The 15,972-nt window shown below is 38.1% G+C and overlaps 1 protein-coding gene across 4 annotated transcripts in view; it reads left to right on the top strand.

Moving 5' to 3' along the window:
* CDYL (chromodomain Y like) overlaps positions 1-15,972 on the top strand; it is a 249,479-nt gene that overhangs the window by 222,530 nt on the left and 10,977 nt on the right. For 3 of the 4 annotated variants that reach the window (XM_051611659.1, XM_051611654.1, XM_051611658.1), the window contains one exon: positions 6,667-6,711. The exons of the other annotated variant lie outside the window; for it this stretch is intronic. In XM_051611659.1, coding sequence (XP_051467619.1) covers positions 6,667-6,711 — 45 coding nt within the window. The remainder of the gene's footprint in view (positions 1-6,666; positions 6,712-15,972) is intronic. 4 annotated transcript variants of the gene reach the window in all.

The following is a 15,972-nucleotide window of genomic DNA, read 5'->3' as shown; positions in this document are numbered from 1 at the left end:
TTTGCTGTAGAAGAGTGACTCTGTGCTCTTGCCGCATCCTCTCTGCATCTACTGAGCACCACCTCCTCCTGCCCACCTGGGACAGACACTGTGTGCTGGCGGGGGGCCAACAGCACTGCCAGTGTGGGAAACCCTCCCACAACTCTTGTTCAGCTACTGAATGCTCTTTTGGCTCATGGTGATGTTTCTCTGATAAACGGGGGGAAAGAAGGAGGAACCTGAAGTTCCTCTAGAGGGAACTGGCTTTACTTTGGCTGAGACTTGCAGAAAACCTGGTTTCACCACCTCCTTCTCAATAGGGTTTGGATGACCAGGTAACTTCAGCATTCAGAAGTAGTATAGTAACAGTGGGCAATGCTGGATGAAACAGGCAGCTGCAAAACACCTTTAAATTGAAGGAAGGGAAAAAATAACCTCAAAAAGCAACTGTTGTCATCTCCCTTCAATAAATGCAGTAAACCTGGGTAAATATGGTGCTTTTCAACTATTTATATGTACTCTTGCTATTATTTAATCAGATATTCATGGCTCCCCTACTTCAAGGGGAAGGTGATTTTACTATGGTCTGCACTTAAATGCCGACAGTATTGGATGAATCAGACTGGCTTTACTTCTTTGCTGTAACCCTGCCAAATTCTAGCTTAACAGCAAGCATTGCAGAAGGTCATCTCAGAGAATGACTCCTTGAGTTGGCCATAAACTCCCTTAGGCAGTCCAAAAGGTATTGCACAAAGTTTATCCAATAATAGCACCCATATTTAATTTAGATAGTAGTTTGGTTGTGCTGAAACCAAGGAGATAAGCAGTTTCCCCAGATGAATGACTGTTTGTGTTCCTTACCCTTGGAGAGAAGGGAATTGTCAGTTTTAATCTGATCATTTAGAAGTTTCCTCTTACCACAGGCTATTTTTCTCATCATTATTTTGAATCTGTTAGAAGGTTATTATTTCTTGTACCCAGTCGCAGAGTCCAGGCTCCCGATTTGGAAATGTTTTACAAATAAGGCATAAGATAGAAGTAATTTTCACATCAGTGAGGTCATGCTAGAAATGATCAATTGAGAATGGAGACTGTACTCCATAGGAACATCCTTACAAAGACTTTACATAGTATGAGACCCAAAATTTTATGGCAGAGGTACAGATATATATTGAAACTGTGTTTGTGGCTTCCCAGACAAATATTTAGGCATGTCCACAGGAGACTTTTCCCTTCAGGGTTCCTTCAAGAACACAGAGTCCCCACAGGACTGAAAGTCTCCACAGTCCCCATCAGGACTGAAGGCAGCGGTTAGCTGAGAATCTGATTGTCACTGCCCACAGTTTGCTAATCTGCACCTGATATCATTGGTCCAGGTACCTTTTTTCTTTTTTGTATTCCAGCTTGTTGAAAAGCAGCTGCTTCAAGTCAGAACAGAAAGGTATAAATGCTACCTAGTGTGATCACCTAAACTGTGTTCCTATCTAGAAGGGTTGGACCAGATGATCCTTGAGATCCATTTCAACCTGCCATTTTATGATTCTGGATGCATCACAGAATACTAGGAAATAGGGATGGGCTATTGTAATCTAATCCATCCTCCACCCCAAGCTGCTCTGTAGATGCTGCTGTTGATTCAGTCAAATGGTTTTCACATGCAGGGGAATCCATCAGGGAACACCTGTAGCTCAAGGATGTGCCAGCTAGTAAAAAGACAAATAGCTGCTGGGTCACCATGCAGAGATAAAAGCAAGGAACAGCAAAATAAGGGTAAGTTCTGTCTGACAGTTATCTGGGTGGAGCAGAAGGTGTTTTAGGTAGTGTGATGAAGTCAGAATGCCATCTGCTTTTGTTGATGCCTTTGGGACTTCAGAAATATTGATGAATGTAGCAATTCAAGGATGCAGGGGGAGAGATTTAATGAGGACAAGTTTCAGTTAAAATAATTCTCGTGTCTCTGGAGATGCTTGGTTTTCTGTTGGGCCATGTTTGCCTGTGAGGACTGCAAAATGGGGGAACCTCACTTTGCTTTTGGTGTCTGGGTTGAATTTACTTCAACACTGAAATGTTGAAGTATTTAGTTGCACCAGAACACCTCTCAGACATATGATAAAGTGGAATTGCAATGCAGGGCAGTGTATGTATGTTAAATGGATCATAGTTCACTTTTTTGGCTTACTGGTCCTGGTTATTTGCCTGGTATGACTGTACAGGACCATCAGCACCAGCTCACCAGAGAGCCTGTGTGGGACAAATGCTTTTAGCTTTGTAGAGGATTCCTGAATGGAAGTGGTGTTGCTCTCCAATGCTCTGGGAAGGAAAATAATTGTGAGAAGTTGTTACTTCCCATTGCCTTGTGACCACTGGATGTGGTTTTTCAAGCTACCAAAGCAGAATCAAATCACTGACAGAGCCGTTCAAAGAGTGATCTTGAAACAGTACAGGCCTGAATTCAAGGCATGGTTTCCCTTTACCACATAAGGGAAACATCTTTCCAATCTTAGAATTTAGGTAATTTCTGGCCTTCAGCTAAACACATGTGGGACTAATGTTGCTATTAATTTTAAAGCAACCTGTAGAATATAGCAGTGGGTTTGTTCTGCTTCAATTTTAAACTTGCTCAAGGAGAATCTATTGAGCTAAACACTATATTAGTGCTTGCAAACTTTATTACGTTTCTCATTTATCTTTGCTACAAATGACACAATATGTATTGAGATTCATACAGCATAAGAATTAAAACTACAGCATTAACTCTAGCAATAAATGCTATAATTATATTATTTCTGAATTAATATGGACAGTATTTTTTTTAACAATAGAACAGAAATTGTAACGAAAGCAGAGCTTAGAACAGGAAAGAGCAGAGTCTGATTTAAAAATTAGTCCAATCTATTAAAAACACATCTGTCTTTATCTTGAACCAGCATTTTTATTTTGGTTCAGAACTGTTGGAAAGATGATACAAGGAAAAAGTAAATCTGAAAATAAAAGAACCACCTGGGCTTTTTTGTTGTGTCTCCAGTTCACTCTCTGAGCCTGATTGCTTCCTACTTCATAGTCATCATTATATTCATTTTTCATGTTAGTGGGAACACATATAAGCTAAATGAAAAGGAAGGAGAAATGCTAAACTTGTAACTCTAATGTTTTAAACCTTAACCAACCTAAAAGAAAGAGAAAGGCTTTGCTTGCTGGCCGACATACACAGTGGCACACAGTGAAGGTCTTGCCTCTGGAAGGAGCAGTTGTGAGAGAACCACCTAGAGTGGCACAATGTGAGTCTCTCCCTGAACATAAAGTTGTGTTGTAACACAACTGTAACAATGGGCAACACATCATGGCACATAGCAGGAGGAATGTGTTTTGACATGAAGTCTACTGTATCTAATAGTTCAGAAAAAGAACTTTCCCAACAACTTTAGAGCTTGTATCAGTTGTTCTATTTCTTTGTCCTTCAAAAAGTTGACAGCAAATACACAATCCCAAATCAGCTGTTTGAGTACATATTGTGCTAATATAATTCAGAGAGATGTCAGGGCACTCTTTAACAACCTTTTCCAGGGGCTTACTGGAGTATTTGTTAGACCGATTTGTGGAGCCTCAGCTTGAACATTAGTCTCCTTTCCTATTCCATACATTTTACTCTAGAATTTATTATAGTCAAAAGTCATGCTGTGGGGCCAGTACCAGACCAGACCTAGCAGGCAAGGAAGTCCCTGTTGGTAAAGAGGAGGTGATAAATAGCTGTGCTTCTCTTGACTGTCCCTGTCTGGCCTCCATCCCACTGTGTGGCTTTACCTCCTACTTCCCACTATAGCTCATGTCTCAGCAAGACATCCTGTTCACTTCTGATGCCGTTTTCCTTTCTGTGACTACTTTTCTTGTTTCTTTGCTTTCTAGGTAAGCATTGATAAACTACAAATTGATGGTGGCAGTAAGGCTTGCTGTACTTCCCTGGCAGATACCAGCAACCATTTTTCTCATTTTTCTGTTTGAGCAAGTTTGAGGATTTTATGTCACAGGCTGTTTTCTACAGTATAAATAAACATTAGAAAATAGATTCACAGCAGGTTGTTGTCTGTAGTGATTTTTAAAAGCTTAAGAGTGTAGAGCATGAAAGAGTATGTAGTGCTTCAATTCTGGCAGTTTCCTATGTTTCCTATGTTGATAAAACAGTAGCATTGGAGTTTGTTTTGCAATACTGGGAGCTCATAATTAAAGGGTTTGTATGAGAAAATACCTACTCTTTTCTAAAACTGTTATCTGCTAGTCAGTATATTATTTACATCTGAGAAAAACTGGTTGCCATTCTCCTACAACGTGCTTTGCGCTTTCCTCTCAATTATCCTGTCCTCTTGATCCACGTCTCCCTTCCCACACATTCTTGCTGCCCTGCTTGGTCAGCAGCAACACTCAAGAACTGATCAAGCTGAAAGCTAATCCAGTGCACCCTCAAAAAAATTTTTGCTTGTTCCTGCTGCTAAATTAATTTTGCCAGTTTCTGTGGGGATTTTGGCTTTTCTTCATTTGTTTATGTTAGTTTATTAGTCATGTCTTGCTACTTAGTCATAAGTTGATATTTCTGTCCAAATAATGATCACAGAGTAGGAAAACACTGATATTCTTTCCCAGATATTCTGCTGCAGTTGAACTATATTTGATGTTTTTCATAAATTTGGCTTAGGATTCCAGCTGTCTTAAGTGGAAAGTTAAATGGGGTATAAACATTGATGATGGTAAACAGTTTTAAACTGGAGTTTGGTTTCACTTTGGAAGCTCTCTTTGAGTTGTTCAGCAAATGTATTGATGGAGGGAGAGAGGGCATTAAGGAACCCAGCTGCCCTGTTTCTGGGTTAGACAGAAATACCTGCAATAAATGATGTGTTTCTAGTCTGGTAGACTATATGGGGAAGAAACAGAGCAGTGAAAGGAAACAAATCTTGATTTTCCTGTTGTGTTAACTAGATTAGTACTTAAGTACCAAAAAGTAATTCAATACGTGCTGCTTGCCCATATTGAATCGCAGGGATGTGAAGAGGCTCATGGAAGATCCTTGGCTGAGTTTCTTGAGCTTGCCAGCTAAATGGGGTGCCAGTGTGCTGGCAAGAACAATCGAGCCCAAGGACAGACAAGCAGTAGACTTGATCCTCCTTGTAGTAGGGCTGAACATTTGCAGTGTTGGTCTCATCTGAGCCAGCACATGATAGTGCAGCTTCTAGTTCCTAGTCTCTTAACAGATTAGAAACAAACAAAACAAAAAATCATTATTTCAGCAAAACACCAAATTCATTATTTTAGAGATTTCAGTAAGCATATAGTTTTGTTTAGGAGTTAATGAAAAAATATTATCCCACAGCAGCATTTGTTAATGAAAAATATTCAAAAGAATATCTGAGGATAAATTTCTTTGAGATCTCTATAGTATTTTAACTGAACTAGGGGGGAAATATCTGATGATATAGTATCTTCTGTGCTGTAGCTATATTGGAAAAGTCATCTACCATGGTAATTAAAAATGGATAAAGTGTTTGAGTTTGTAAATCACCAATATGTTGATGTCTAGATAATAACATAGTAGAAAACTAAGTGATATCTTTGTTTCATGTAACTATTGACCTTGTGACAACATACTAGTGATACAGCAACACACTCTGAGATCAAATGCAGATGCAGAGTTTATTATAATTCTGTATATTATGCTCCCAATGACACAATGTTACTGTTTTTATCATACAACAACACTGACGTCTTTGTTGTTACTAACTTCCATCTTTTGGCATCACTAGACACTTTCATGGTTTAGGATCTTACAAAGAAAAATTAATTTTATATAGAAAAATATTACTTTTCGATGTATTTCCAGCTTTATAACATTAATTCAATGGGTACAGCTTTGACACTGAGCAAAATCAGGTTGCTTTTGTGTTATTTATTTTAAAATCCTGACATTAACATTAGATGTAAGCATATGTTACAGGAAGGCTTCTGATGTGTGTTTTGTAATGGTATGAAACTGCAAAATATTGGTAAAATATATGGCAAGAAATGAGTGAACTCTTGTGAGAAGATGAAATTTCTCTGCACTGCCCAGTATGGATCTCCTGGGTACTTCTTTGGAGTCTTAAGTAGGTTTGAATTGCAAGGACATTTTGAAACGTGACTTTGAGAACAGCCTTGCTTATAAATAGAAATAAACTTCAGAGGTTTAAGACTTTTTTTTTTTTTTTTAATATATTTCCGAGTCTTTCTGAAACTACATCAATTCAAATTTTATTACTCAAGATATGCTCCAAATTTGCTAGTCTTTAAGCAAGCAAGTCTCAGAGGCATTTTATTTACTGTGATACATTTCTCATATAGATGATCACATTTTTCTGTTTCTCTCTTTTTACTCTAAGTCAGCAATCTTGCCATGTTCAAGCCTTTTAGTCTGTCATTTGTTATATGTACAATATATTCATACTCATTATAAATCTTTTCTGGTGTCTAATGGCATGCTGGTTTCCTCGCTAATATTTTAATAGACTTTGTATCTTACACTACATTTCATTCTCTTATTTTTGTTCTGATTCTCCTCTCATGTTTTTTTATCACTGGAAAAATAATTTGTGTTTAGCATCTGTAACTATGAAAACTTTAGAGTTTTACTTTATATTTCTAATACCCGTTCTTTATCTGTTTTAGCATCTCCCTGTATTCTTCCCAGTGTTCTTTACTTCCTATTTTCTTGTAAGTATAGCATATTCTATTTTTCCCCTCAGTTCCTATTGATCCATTTAACCATGTGGAGTTAATTGAAGCTACATCTCACTCCTGAAGAAAATAATTCAGTTACTGTATAAGTTTAGTTCCATTGATACACCCTCTCCTTATGAATGGGGTGTCATGCTATCTGTCTAACAAGTATTTAATGAAATATCTTTTTACATAACACACTTATCTAAAACTGCACAGCATTCATTTTGGTCGAAATTAAGTTTCAATTCAATTTGCTGATATTGTTCTGTTGGGGTTTTTTTATTATTATTTCCTTTGTTCCTTATTTGCTTGGTGTTTGGAATTGGACTTGAACAGGTGGGTCCCTGGCAGGTTTCAGGAAACAAGCAGTCTTGTACTTTCTCTATCATTTTGTTTCATCTGTGACATGCTTTAAATGGTTTTCAAATTAAAATTGAGCTCATAATTGTGACCAGTTTAGGTAATAGTCCCATTATTTGTGTGTATATGATATTTGCAGTGACTTCCTCTGGTATTCTTGGCTTCTCTGTGTATACTTAATGGATTATTTCCTAAGGCAAGATTCTGCATTTTAGGCATCTACTGTATCTAAAGACATTCAGAGCCTGTCACCCATTAACCACCTCTTAGAAAATACAAGTCCGAGCGCAGTTTTATGAACTTCGCTCTGAACGTCTGAGGCTCTGGTACTGTAATTTGGAACTTCAGCAATTGGAATGACAGCAGTTCCTGAGCTCAAAATTAAAATGCGAGTTTTTCCCCCTTCCACCCCGGCCCCAGTTTTGCATATTACCAGGTTGTGGATCCAAGTCCTTCCACGCACATGCGGTGATAAAATTTTACAATATCTGCAAATTGATTCTTGAACTATGCTCACACCAGTATGACTCGTGAAAAGATCTGCTCCTACCTCCATCCCCAAATAGTCAAATAAGCCTTGCTATCTATCCTGTTGCCAGCTATACAAGCTTCAGGATTCTCTTTGAGGCCATTCCACACTTTGATTTAAAGCATTAAGATATGATCTACTTTGTTCTTGTTTTTGTGCAGCAGCAGGCATTACGGTGCCTAACCAAGCCTCCCTTGGTTTTGGTGCAGTTCATAGCAGTTCCTGACTCTTGCTCTCTAAAACAGATCTTCACAGGTTTTTTAAAGTTGTTCTGAAATTTGCCTTTAACCACATTCTTTTTTCTGTTGGTTGGGTTGTTTTTTTTTTTCCCTCTGCCACATTTGTAACTTTCTAATTTCTTGAATATTTTTTTTCTTCAAAATTTCAGCCTCCTAATATTAGTCTTCAGAACCTCTTAAAGGCTGTGATTTCATATTAATATATTGGTGCTGCTGAAACAATATGTTCCACTTATATATCATAGTGCTTATCCTGTAGCTTCCTTACCTGTCTCCTCTGACTAGGAATAGTATCAATATTGCTACTTGTACTTTTAATCTAGATACATATAATTTCTGGAAAGAAGAAAATCCTGTACTTTATAAAAGCAGATTTTTACAGGGGAAAGTAGCTTTTGGGGATTGGGACCACCTATAACTGTAGTAATCTTGGCTTCTATACTGACTTGCTCTGTAGCCTGAGGGAAGCCACTTCAGCAGCTCTGCACCATTCTCTATGTACGGCAGCATGTGTTAACTACTTAATTAGTGCTTTATGGAGTTGCCAGTTTAGGTTTTATGTCTGAGATTTTTCCCTTTCATAGACTGTTACACTCCACTGATTGTTGTCATATTTAAGGAAGCCTAAGGTCTTAAAGAGAAGCTGATGGCTTTCCTCAGCAACATGAGCAGTAGGCATGCAAAAGCTACCCAGGCATGTGTGATACACCCAGCTGTGTCAGGTCTACTCACTGCCTCCAATCCCTCCCAGCTGCTGGCTGAGATTGGAGCATTGCTTTCTCTGCTCCCTGCTTTTGGCTGTGATTATTTGCTTGTGATTAATCCTGAACCTGTTTTTTTTTTTCTTTTTATTTGCTTGTTTACCACTATGCTTTTGATTTCAAAATTTGATGAAAACGTGTTCTTATGATGGGTGTTTTCCCAGCACTCATGTTCAAGGCCATGTTCAAGATCTGTGCTATCTCTGTAAATCCTGCAATGTGGAGAACCATACCATTTGCACTAGGGTCAAGCTGTAGGGCAAGATGATGTGAAGACAAATGTCTATTGTGTTTTCTGGTAGTTGCCTGCAGTAATACAGCACAAAGCCCAATTGAGGGAGGATATAAAATTTTCTCATGCAAAGCGTGTGACCCACGTCTTTTATTCTCAGTGGTCTCCTACTGTTGTCATTAGGACTTTCTGTGGGGTTTTTTGTTGTTGGATTTATTATTATTATTATTATTTAGTATAGGAAGAATAAAGAATCCTGGATATTCTCCATGAGTTCTCCAGTTCAGGCATGTCCTTGCAGAACTGCTGATCCTAGCTAGTGTTGCCAAAAACAAACAAGAGATCTGGAGAGCACAGGTTGTATTTACTTACTCCTTCCATCATGCCTCATTTCAGCTGTTGCCACTAGATTATATTTGGGATTTATTACTCTCCACCAATATAAAAAGACATATTTTGGCAAGATGATACACTGTCCTGAATCACTTTTTTAGTTCAAAACATTGAGCTATTCAGCACCTGGTGCATGAGATACCCAAAGATACCTTTAATCATCCTGCTTTTAATGTGGGCTTATTTTCCCTGAATATTGGAAAAACTGGGGGAGAGATTGCACCTAGAACAATTTGTGAGTGCCTCTTTAGATGGGGAGTAAATAGCAGTTTTGTGCTTTGCTTAAAAGCAGGGTCTTTAAGAAATTTTCTTGGCTCAAATCCTTCACTCTCTAACGCAAACTGCTTTCCATTGAGTATCCCTGAATCAAAAGTAAGAACCTGCTTGGCACGAGCCTTTATCAATCCGCTGTTCAGTTAATCGCTAAAAAGTACCCAAAGACCTCGTGTGAAGACTGCAGAGACTCCTCCTTTGTGCTTCCCCTGCCCACCCCAGACAGGTATTTCTGTCAAAGTCCATAATTTCTGATATGTGGGTGCTGCTGCAGAACAATTTTATCATTTTTTCTAGCCAACATCATTATGTATTACAGGCTACCCAAGTATAGGGTATGGCTAGCCATGTTAACACACACAGCTGGGTGCATTTGTGTACTGGAAGATTGCCTCTGTGCTGCAAGCTCATATGGCTTCAGGTGATGTATTAATTGACCACCTCTTAATGAACCTGTTGCTGAATGTCCCATGGGAGGTTTAAACATCTATCAAAGACAGATGTCAAGGAGTGGCTGGACAGATACATAGCTCCTTGAGGTAGATACATAAAACCAGAGCTGCTTCATCAAAGCAGGGATGCTAATTCCAGGTACTTCAATTCTCATGTATGTGACAAGAATGAAATGTGAATACTTATTGACGTTTTCAAAAAGAAGGCAGATGACAGTATTCTGCTGAGATAATGGTGCTATACCCATCTATCTAAATCTCATTCATAATGTAGCTAAAAGATTTTAGAAAGTTTGTGTGTTCTTACAAGATTTATGTCATTTGTACATTGCATGTATATATTTGTGCCTATACAGGCAACTGCCTGAGATGTTTTGGGCAGCTATCTCTTCTAAGCTAGCCTTACATTAGGGCACACTTATTCCACAGGAAGAGAGCAGTTTTTTAGATCACTTTAGGGATTAGATTAAATTACAATGAAGGGCTCTTAATATAGAATGTGTTCACCTTAGGAGTTAGTGTGAAATAGCATGGTATACTTCAAGTTTAAACCTTATCCTATTTTGAGAGAGCTTTCCTGTACAGATGAGCCCCAAGAGATGTCCTTACTTAGCTCTCAAGTTTGAGAGTATTTCGAATGAATGCTGCAGAATCATAACCTTCAGCTCCAAGAATATCAAAGGACATGATAGGCAAGTTCTTCCTTATGAAATGTTCCCAGTGTTAAAAGGTCACAAAAAGGAGTCTGTAACTTGGGAAAGGCTTGTCTTATTTGGATATGCTTGTGAGAAAAATAAATGCAACTAACTCTTTTCTTCTCCCATGAAATACTTGGATGCGTGCTACTGTGAAATATGGCTGGGATTTTTTTTACTCTAGTAATATCAGAGGGGCTTGGGAAGTCGTTTGGATTGGGGTTTGTTTTGTTTTGTGGGGTTCTTTGTTTGTTTTGTTTTTTCTTACAACCACTTTAATAACAGCTAAAATGGTGAGAATGATCCTGTGCACTGTTCTCTGTTTGTCAGTAGTGTCCTGATTATAGATTCAATGGAAGAAAAACCAGTCCAAAATGAGTCTAAAAATGAAGGGGAGAAGAGAGCAATCCTAGTTTATCTTGATGCCACGATAAAGAAGAAAAATAATTGCTCATCTGATGAGTGTTTATTTATGTATTTCAGGTGAAATAATAAGAATGGAGATATATTTGTAAAGCCTCTTGGAGTTGTTAGTTGTTTTTTTGTCCACTGTAAGACAGCATGTGGAAAGTGGAAAGTTTACTCAGTACCTTGTGCATAAAAATGCAGAGGTCCTTTTTGAAGGTAGTAAAACTTATTCAGAATCTTTAGGAGCTTTGTTGCCAAATTACATATTAATGTTATCCTTTTTTTTATGGACATGGTCTTAATAACTGCTAGATCTAGTATTATGTTATTCCCATCTTTTTAAAGTATGTAAACCTTTTATTTCTGCTTATATGACTTAAAATAGTCAGAGTAAGGTAAACCTATTCAACTTGAGGGTGGAGAACTGCAATTTTCTGTTGTGACAATTGCCCACTTACAATTGTGTGTTCTGATTAGTTGTGGGTTTGGTTGGTATTACAAATTTGTCTTTGCATGGGTGCTTATGCTCTTGAGAAGGGTAGACATTCAGAAGCAAAAATAATGAAATAGCCTATAACATATGTCCAATGCAACCAGTAATGCTGCCATCTTCCTAACAGTGTCATTGTAATCATGTAAATATGTTTGATCAATGTCAGATGCTGTAAGTAATCAAAGAAACAGAGAGAACTATCTACAGAAGGAAAAAACAGCTACTATGGACCATATTACTCTAAATTTGACATGGCAGCCTAGATAAAACATAATGTAGGACTGAAAAACTTTTAAATGAATTGAGAAATATGACCAGGGGTGCATGTGTGTATTTTTTATTCTCATGTTAATTTTGTCCACAACAGTGTCCTGGAAGAAACATAGATTTTATAGGCACAATGTTTCAAAGTAGCATTTAAAATTAACACCTATACACATTGTAAGGAAAAGAGGAATTGAGGGCATGAGAAAGTGGTTTGTTTTACAAACTGGAGATAAGACACTGACAACCAAGCCTGCCAGCCACTGCAGGGTTGGTTGCTGCTGAGTTATAGTTATCTATTGCTGATGTTTGACCGAGTCCTACCTACAACAATTTGCCTGTTAGTCTGCACTTAAAACCTACATTCTTTGTGTATGGAAAGTTGACGTATTTGCAAAAACAACAGAAGCTGGCTGAAGAATATCTAATGGTTCCCTATGTAACTATTTCCTAGAAACAGAATCAAGAAGTGGTTAACTTTATTTGAAAAGATAAAGTTAGTGCACACACCTCCCCCTCTCAGCAGTAAGAGTTTTGAGGAGGTTTCAACACCAGTGGGCAGGGTATCACAGGGATCAGCAGCCCGTCGTTGGAAGACACAGGACCATTTCTCCATGCCTTTCTCCTCCCAGGCATCTTTGGGGATGCCTGTTCTAATGCTGGGGTATGTGCAGATTATTATTGGTAGCACTGTTGTTTTGTGTGCTGCATCAATATAACATATTCTGAAAGGATGTCTGTAAAGTGTATCTTTCTTTTATAAATTACCTATGCCTTCTGAACACTTTCAGAAACACAAAGATAAACTGTATTTCAGGTTAAATGTACAATAAACTAAGATTTTTTTTTTTCTTCTTACAAATATTTGTAGTGACATTTCAAAGGAAGCCGGAACTTTTGTTTGATTTCAAGATGTAAGTGCTGTAAATACATACACTCAAAAATGGTCACATATAGAGATTTTTTAGAACCATCACTTTTAATTTCTATAATCTGTGCCAATATGCTGCAATTATAAGAAATGTTTTCTGTGTACTTGCTGAAACAGAGATGGGAAAATTGCTGGAAACTGTGCAGTATCACTGTCTACAGTTGGTGTGTCACTGTGTGAAATATTTGATGTAGTGCACAGTGAGGAGTGGAAAAGCTGAAGTGTTTGCAGTTAGAGCTTGCTAGTACATCTGAGCATGTAGCAAAACACCACCATTAGTAGGCAAAAAGGGAATGTGAGGCAACCCGCACTGGACAGCTGCCATGACGTCTTGTGGATTATGTACACAGTGAAAGTATAGAAAGTACTTTGGAAAAAAAAAAAACAAGTTTACTTCTAGTGATGATTTCCCCCCTCCAAAATCATATTTTTCCCTCTCTGGAACTTGAGTTGTAATAAGTAACAATCAGAGTGTTATATTTGCAATTAACACTTTAAGAAATTGCCATTGCTGGTGTTTGTTAATTTGTTATTCAAGAGGGACACACCTTATTAACAACTTTGTTGCTTAGCATAGGAGAGGATGTGGTTGGTGCATGAGGGTCCCTCAGACTCCTTGTGAGCACTGCAGACATATCTGAAAATACTGAGTGATTTCATGATTAAAAGGAGACGCTACTTTCAGTGCAGATGAATGCCAAGCCATGAGGAGGGAACAAAGCAAAATCCATGCAAAGTGATGGCTATAGCAAACCATACAACCATGCCTGGGCAGTGACTGGTTCTTGACTACATGCTACTGCTCAGGAAAAGAGCATTTGGTTTCTTTTGGGTGGTTTTCTGTGAACACCTGCTCAGGGCTAGTTTTAAAAGCAAAAAAAGCCGAACAACAAACCAACAACAACAAAGAAAACATTAGAAATTATTATGGAGAAGGAGTAGAAGACAAAAAAACAGGCTTGAATATGCCATGTTAAAAATCCCCATCTTGAATAGTGTGTGACATTTTGGATTCTGTTCCAAGATGTAGTAGGGACTTGGACTGGCTTCTGGAAGAAGGAAGGGTAAATAAAATTGGGGCTAATCAATGTGGAGAAGAGGTATGATGAAAGGAATGAAGAAAGATATAAGTTGCAGAACTTACTGCAGAAAGATCCTTTGGAAGACAAAACCATAGTGGTTTCAAAAGTAAATTGGACGATCCCATGGAGGATAAGGATTTAATTACATGGTTTGCTTGCACCTTATGGTTCTGGGCATGCAAATTGCTAAATTTCTCGTTGCTGGAGTTGAGGAAAGTACTTGGGCAGCATTGTTCATAGCTCCCATCTTCTTATGCTCATTCCTTAGATATCTGTCCTAAGCTTTTCAGAAACAGCATCTTGTGTCAGACAAACCTTTGAATTAAGGATACCACCACTAGTCCACGTGCACTTGAAAAGGAGCGTGCAGAAGAGTCTTGGCTGTCATTAGAGCATGTTTGTTGTGCCCCCAGTATTGGTGCTGGGAGGGGAGTGTTAGTACTCTAGGCTTTCTATGTGAGCTAAACTGAACTCCAGAATTTGGGAGATATTGAGGCAGGAATACCTTAGAGAGGAGCTTGGGATTGTAACTTTTGGATTGTTGTGAAATTGTGTGTTGCTTGTTTTAACTCTGTTTATCTAGATGTCTGGCATCATGCATTTTAATTGTTATGCCCCTCATATTTTGGAGAGATGGCTTTTTTCTCTCTTCTGGCAGTGGAATGGGGATGAATATACCTTTGCTGCTCTGCCTGCTTTGCAACTTCTGTATTTTGTGTCAGTCTTCCTCTTGAATAAGACCTGTTCCTTTCTTATCTGTTGCCTATAGCTTTTTTTTTTTTCTTAAAGCAGCTGCAAGAAAATGGCGGCTGTTAATCAGGTTTTGATAAGCAGCTGCAGAACCAAGTAGTCCTCTTAATTTAATTTTGCATCTGTATGGTGAAGCTTTTTGAAGTAGTAGTATGTCTTCACCTTTGAGAAGATCACATTACATGAATTAATAGTTTGCAGTTAGAAAGGTTTTTTTGTAACTACAAGAGTCGTTTGTTACCTCTTAAATATAGTTCTGCATTAGTTGACAATATCCAGGGTAAACTGCCTTTTTTCCAAGCCCTTATTATTTTTTGAAAGCTCAAGTTTGAAATAACAGGGCTGTTATGGTTGGTTTGTCTTTGATATGCTATTGCCATTAAGGTATTAAAATGTGTAACTGCTTTTGTTATGAAATTTGTATTAAAACGTAGTCGTAATTAACGTAGAAAAAAGTAACCCCAATATAAAATTATGGTGTGAGGAAATCTGTGGCAACACACTTAATTCTCTGGAACTTTTCCTCCTCATTTGCTGCAACACATGTCCAGGACAGTCCAGTGATAGGCAACCTTTGCCTATTTACACACAGCATGAAGTACTGCTTTGCATCGCTGACTTGTCTCTTCACTTCTGATGACCGAATTCACAAGACCCTCCTACAATCTAAGGTGCAGGAGGTCACAGGCTTGCAGTGGTCATGATAAACTGACAAATGTATCTTAACTCTGTCAGTGCCATTCTTTAATCCATACCAGCTGAACAAATCTCCCTGCACAGAGCTATGGTTTCTAAAGATGACAGGTTTTAATTCCCTTCTAAGTATCCTAGAATTGTGTTTACAAGATTAGATGTAGGAGACCCCTGCCACTGAACTGCAGCTGTCCCTTGTTTGTGGTTTGAAACTGCAGCTATTGACAAGTGCAGACAGACTTATATATAAACTCAGGAAGTTTCTTGCCAATTCATTAAGCATGGAAATTGTTGTGTGGTGATTGTGTTGGTGGGTCTTGCCAAAAGTTTTGAGTTTCAAAGTGTAAAATCATTGCCCCTTACACCTTAGTGGTAATTTTCTGGTATTTGAGTATGTCTTTAGAAGTACAAGTCATGGGAAAAGATCTACTCAAAGCTTTTACACAAGTTTACTTTTTTTTGGCTTGGTGTAGTCTATTGTGCTCACCTGGTTCTCTACTTTTTTCACTTCTCTCACTTCTCTCACTTTTTTCACTATGGCTAGGACAGAAGCCATAAAATCTCCTTTGCCGGGATGTCTTTTAAAGGAATGAACAACACCACCACCAACATAGTGTGGTTTATAGTTTCAAAAACATTTCTCATCAATTTTGTAGCTGGTATGCATCAATATTTTTTTATTCTGCTGAAATGAAAA

Source organism: Apus apus, chromosome 2 (genome assembly GCF_020740795.1).
Source record: "Apus apus isolate bApuApu2 chromosome 2, bApuApu2.pri.cur, whole genome shotgun sequence".
Lineage (NCBI taxonomy): Eukaryota > Metazoa > Chordata > Aves > Apodiformes > Apodidae > Apus > Apus apus.
Note: the sequence above shows the minus strand (reverse complement) of the source record. Positions and strands in the feature narration are given on the sequence as shown.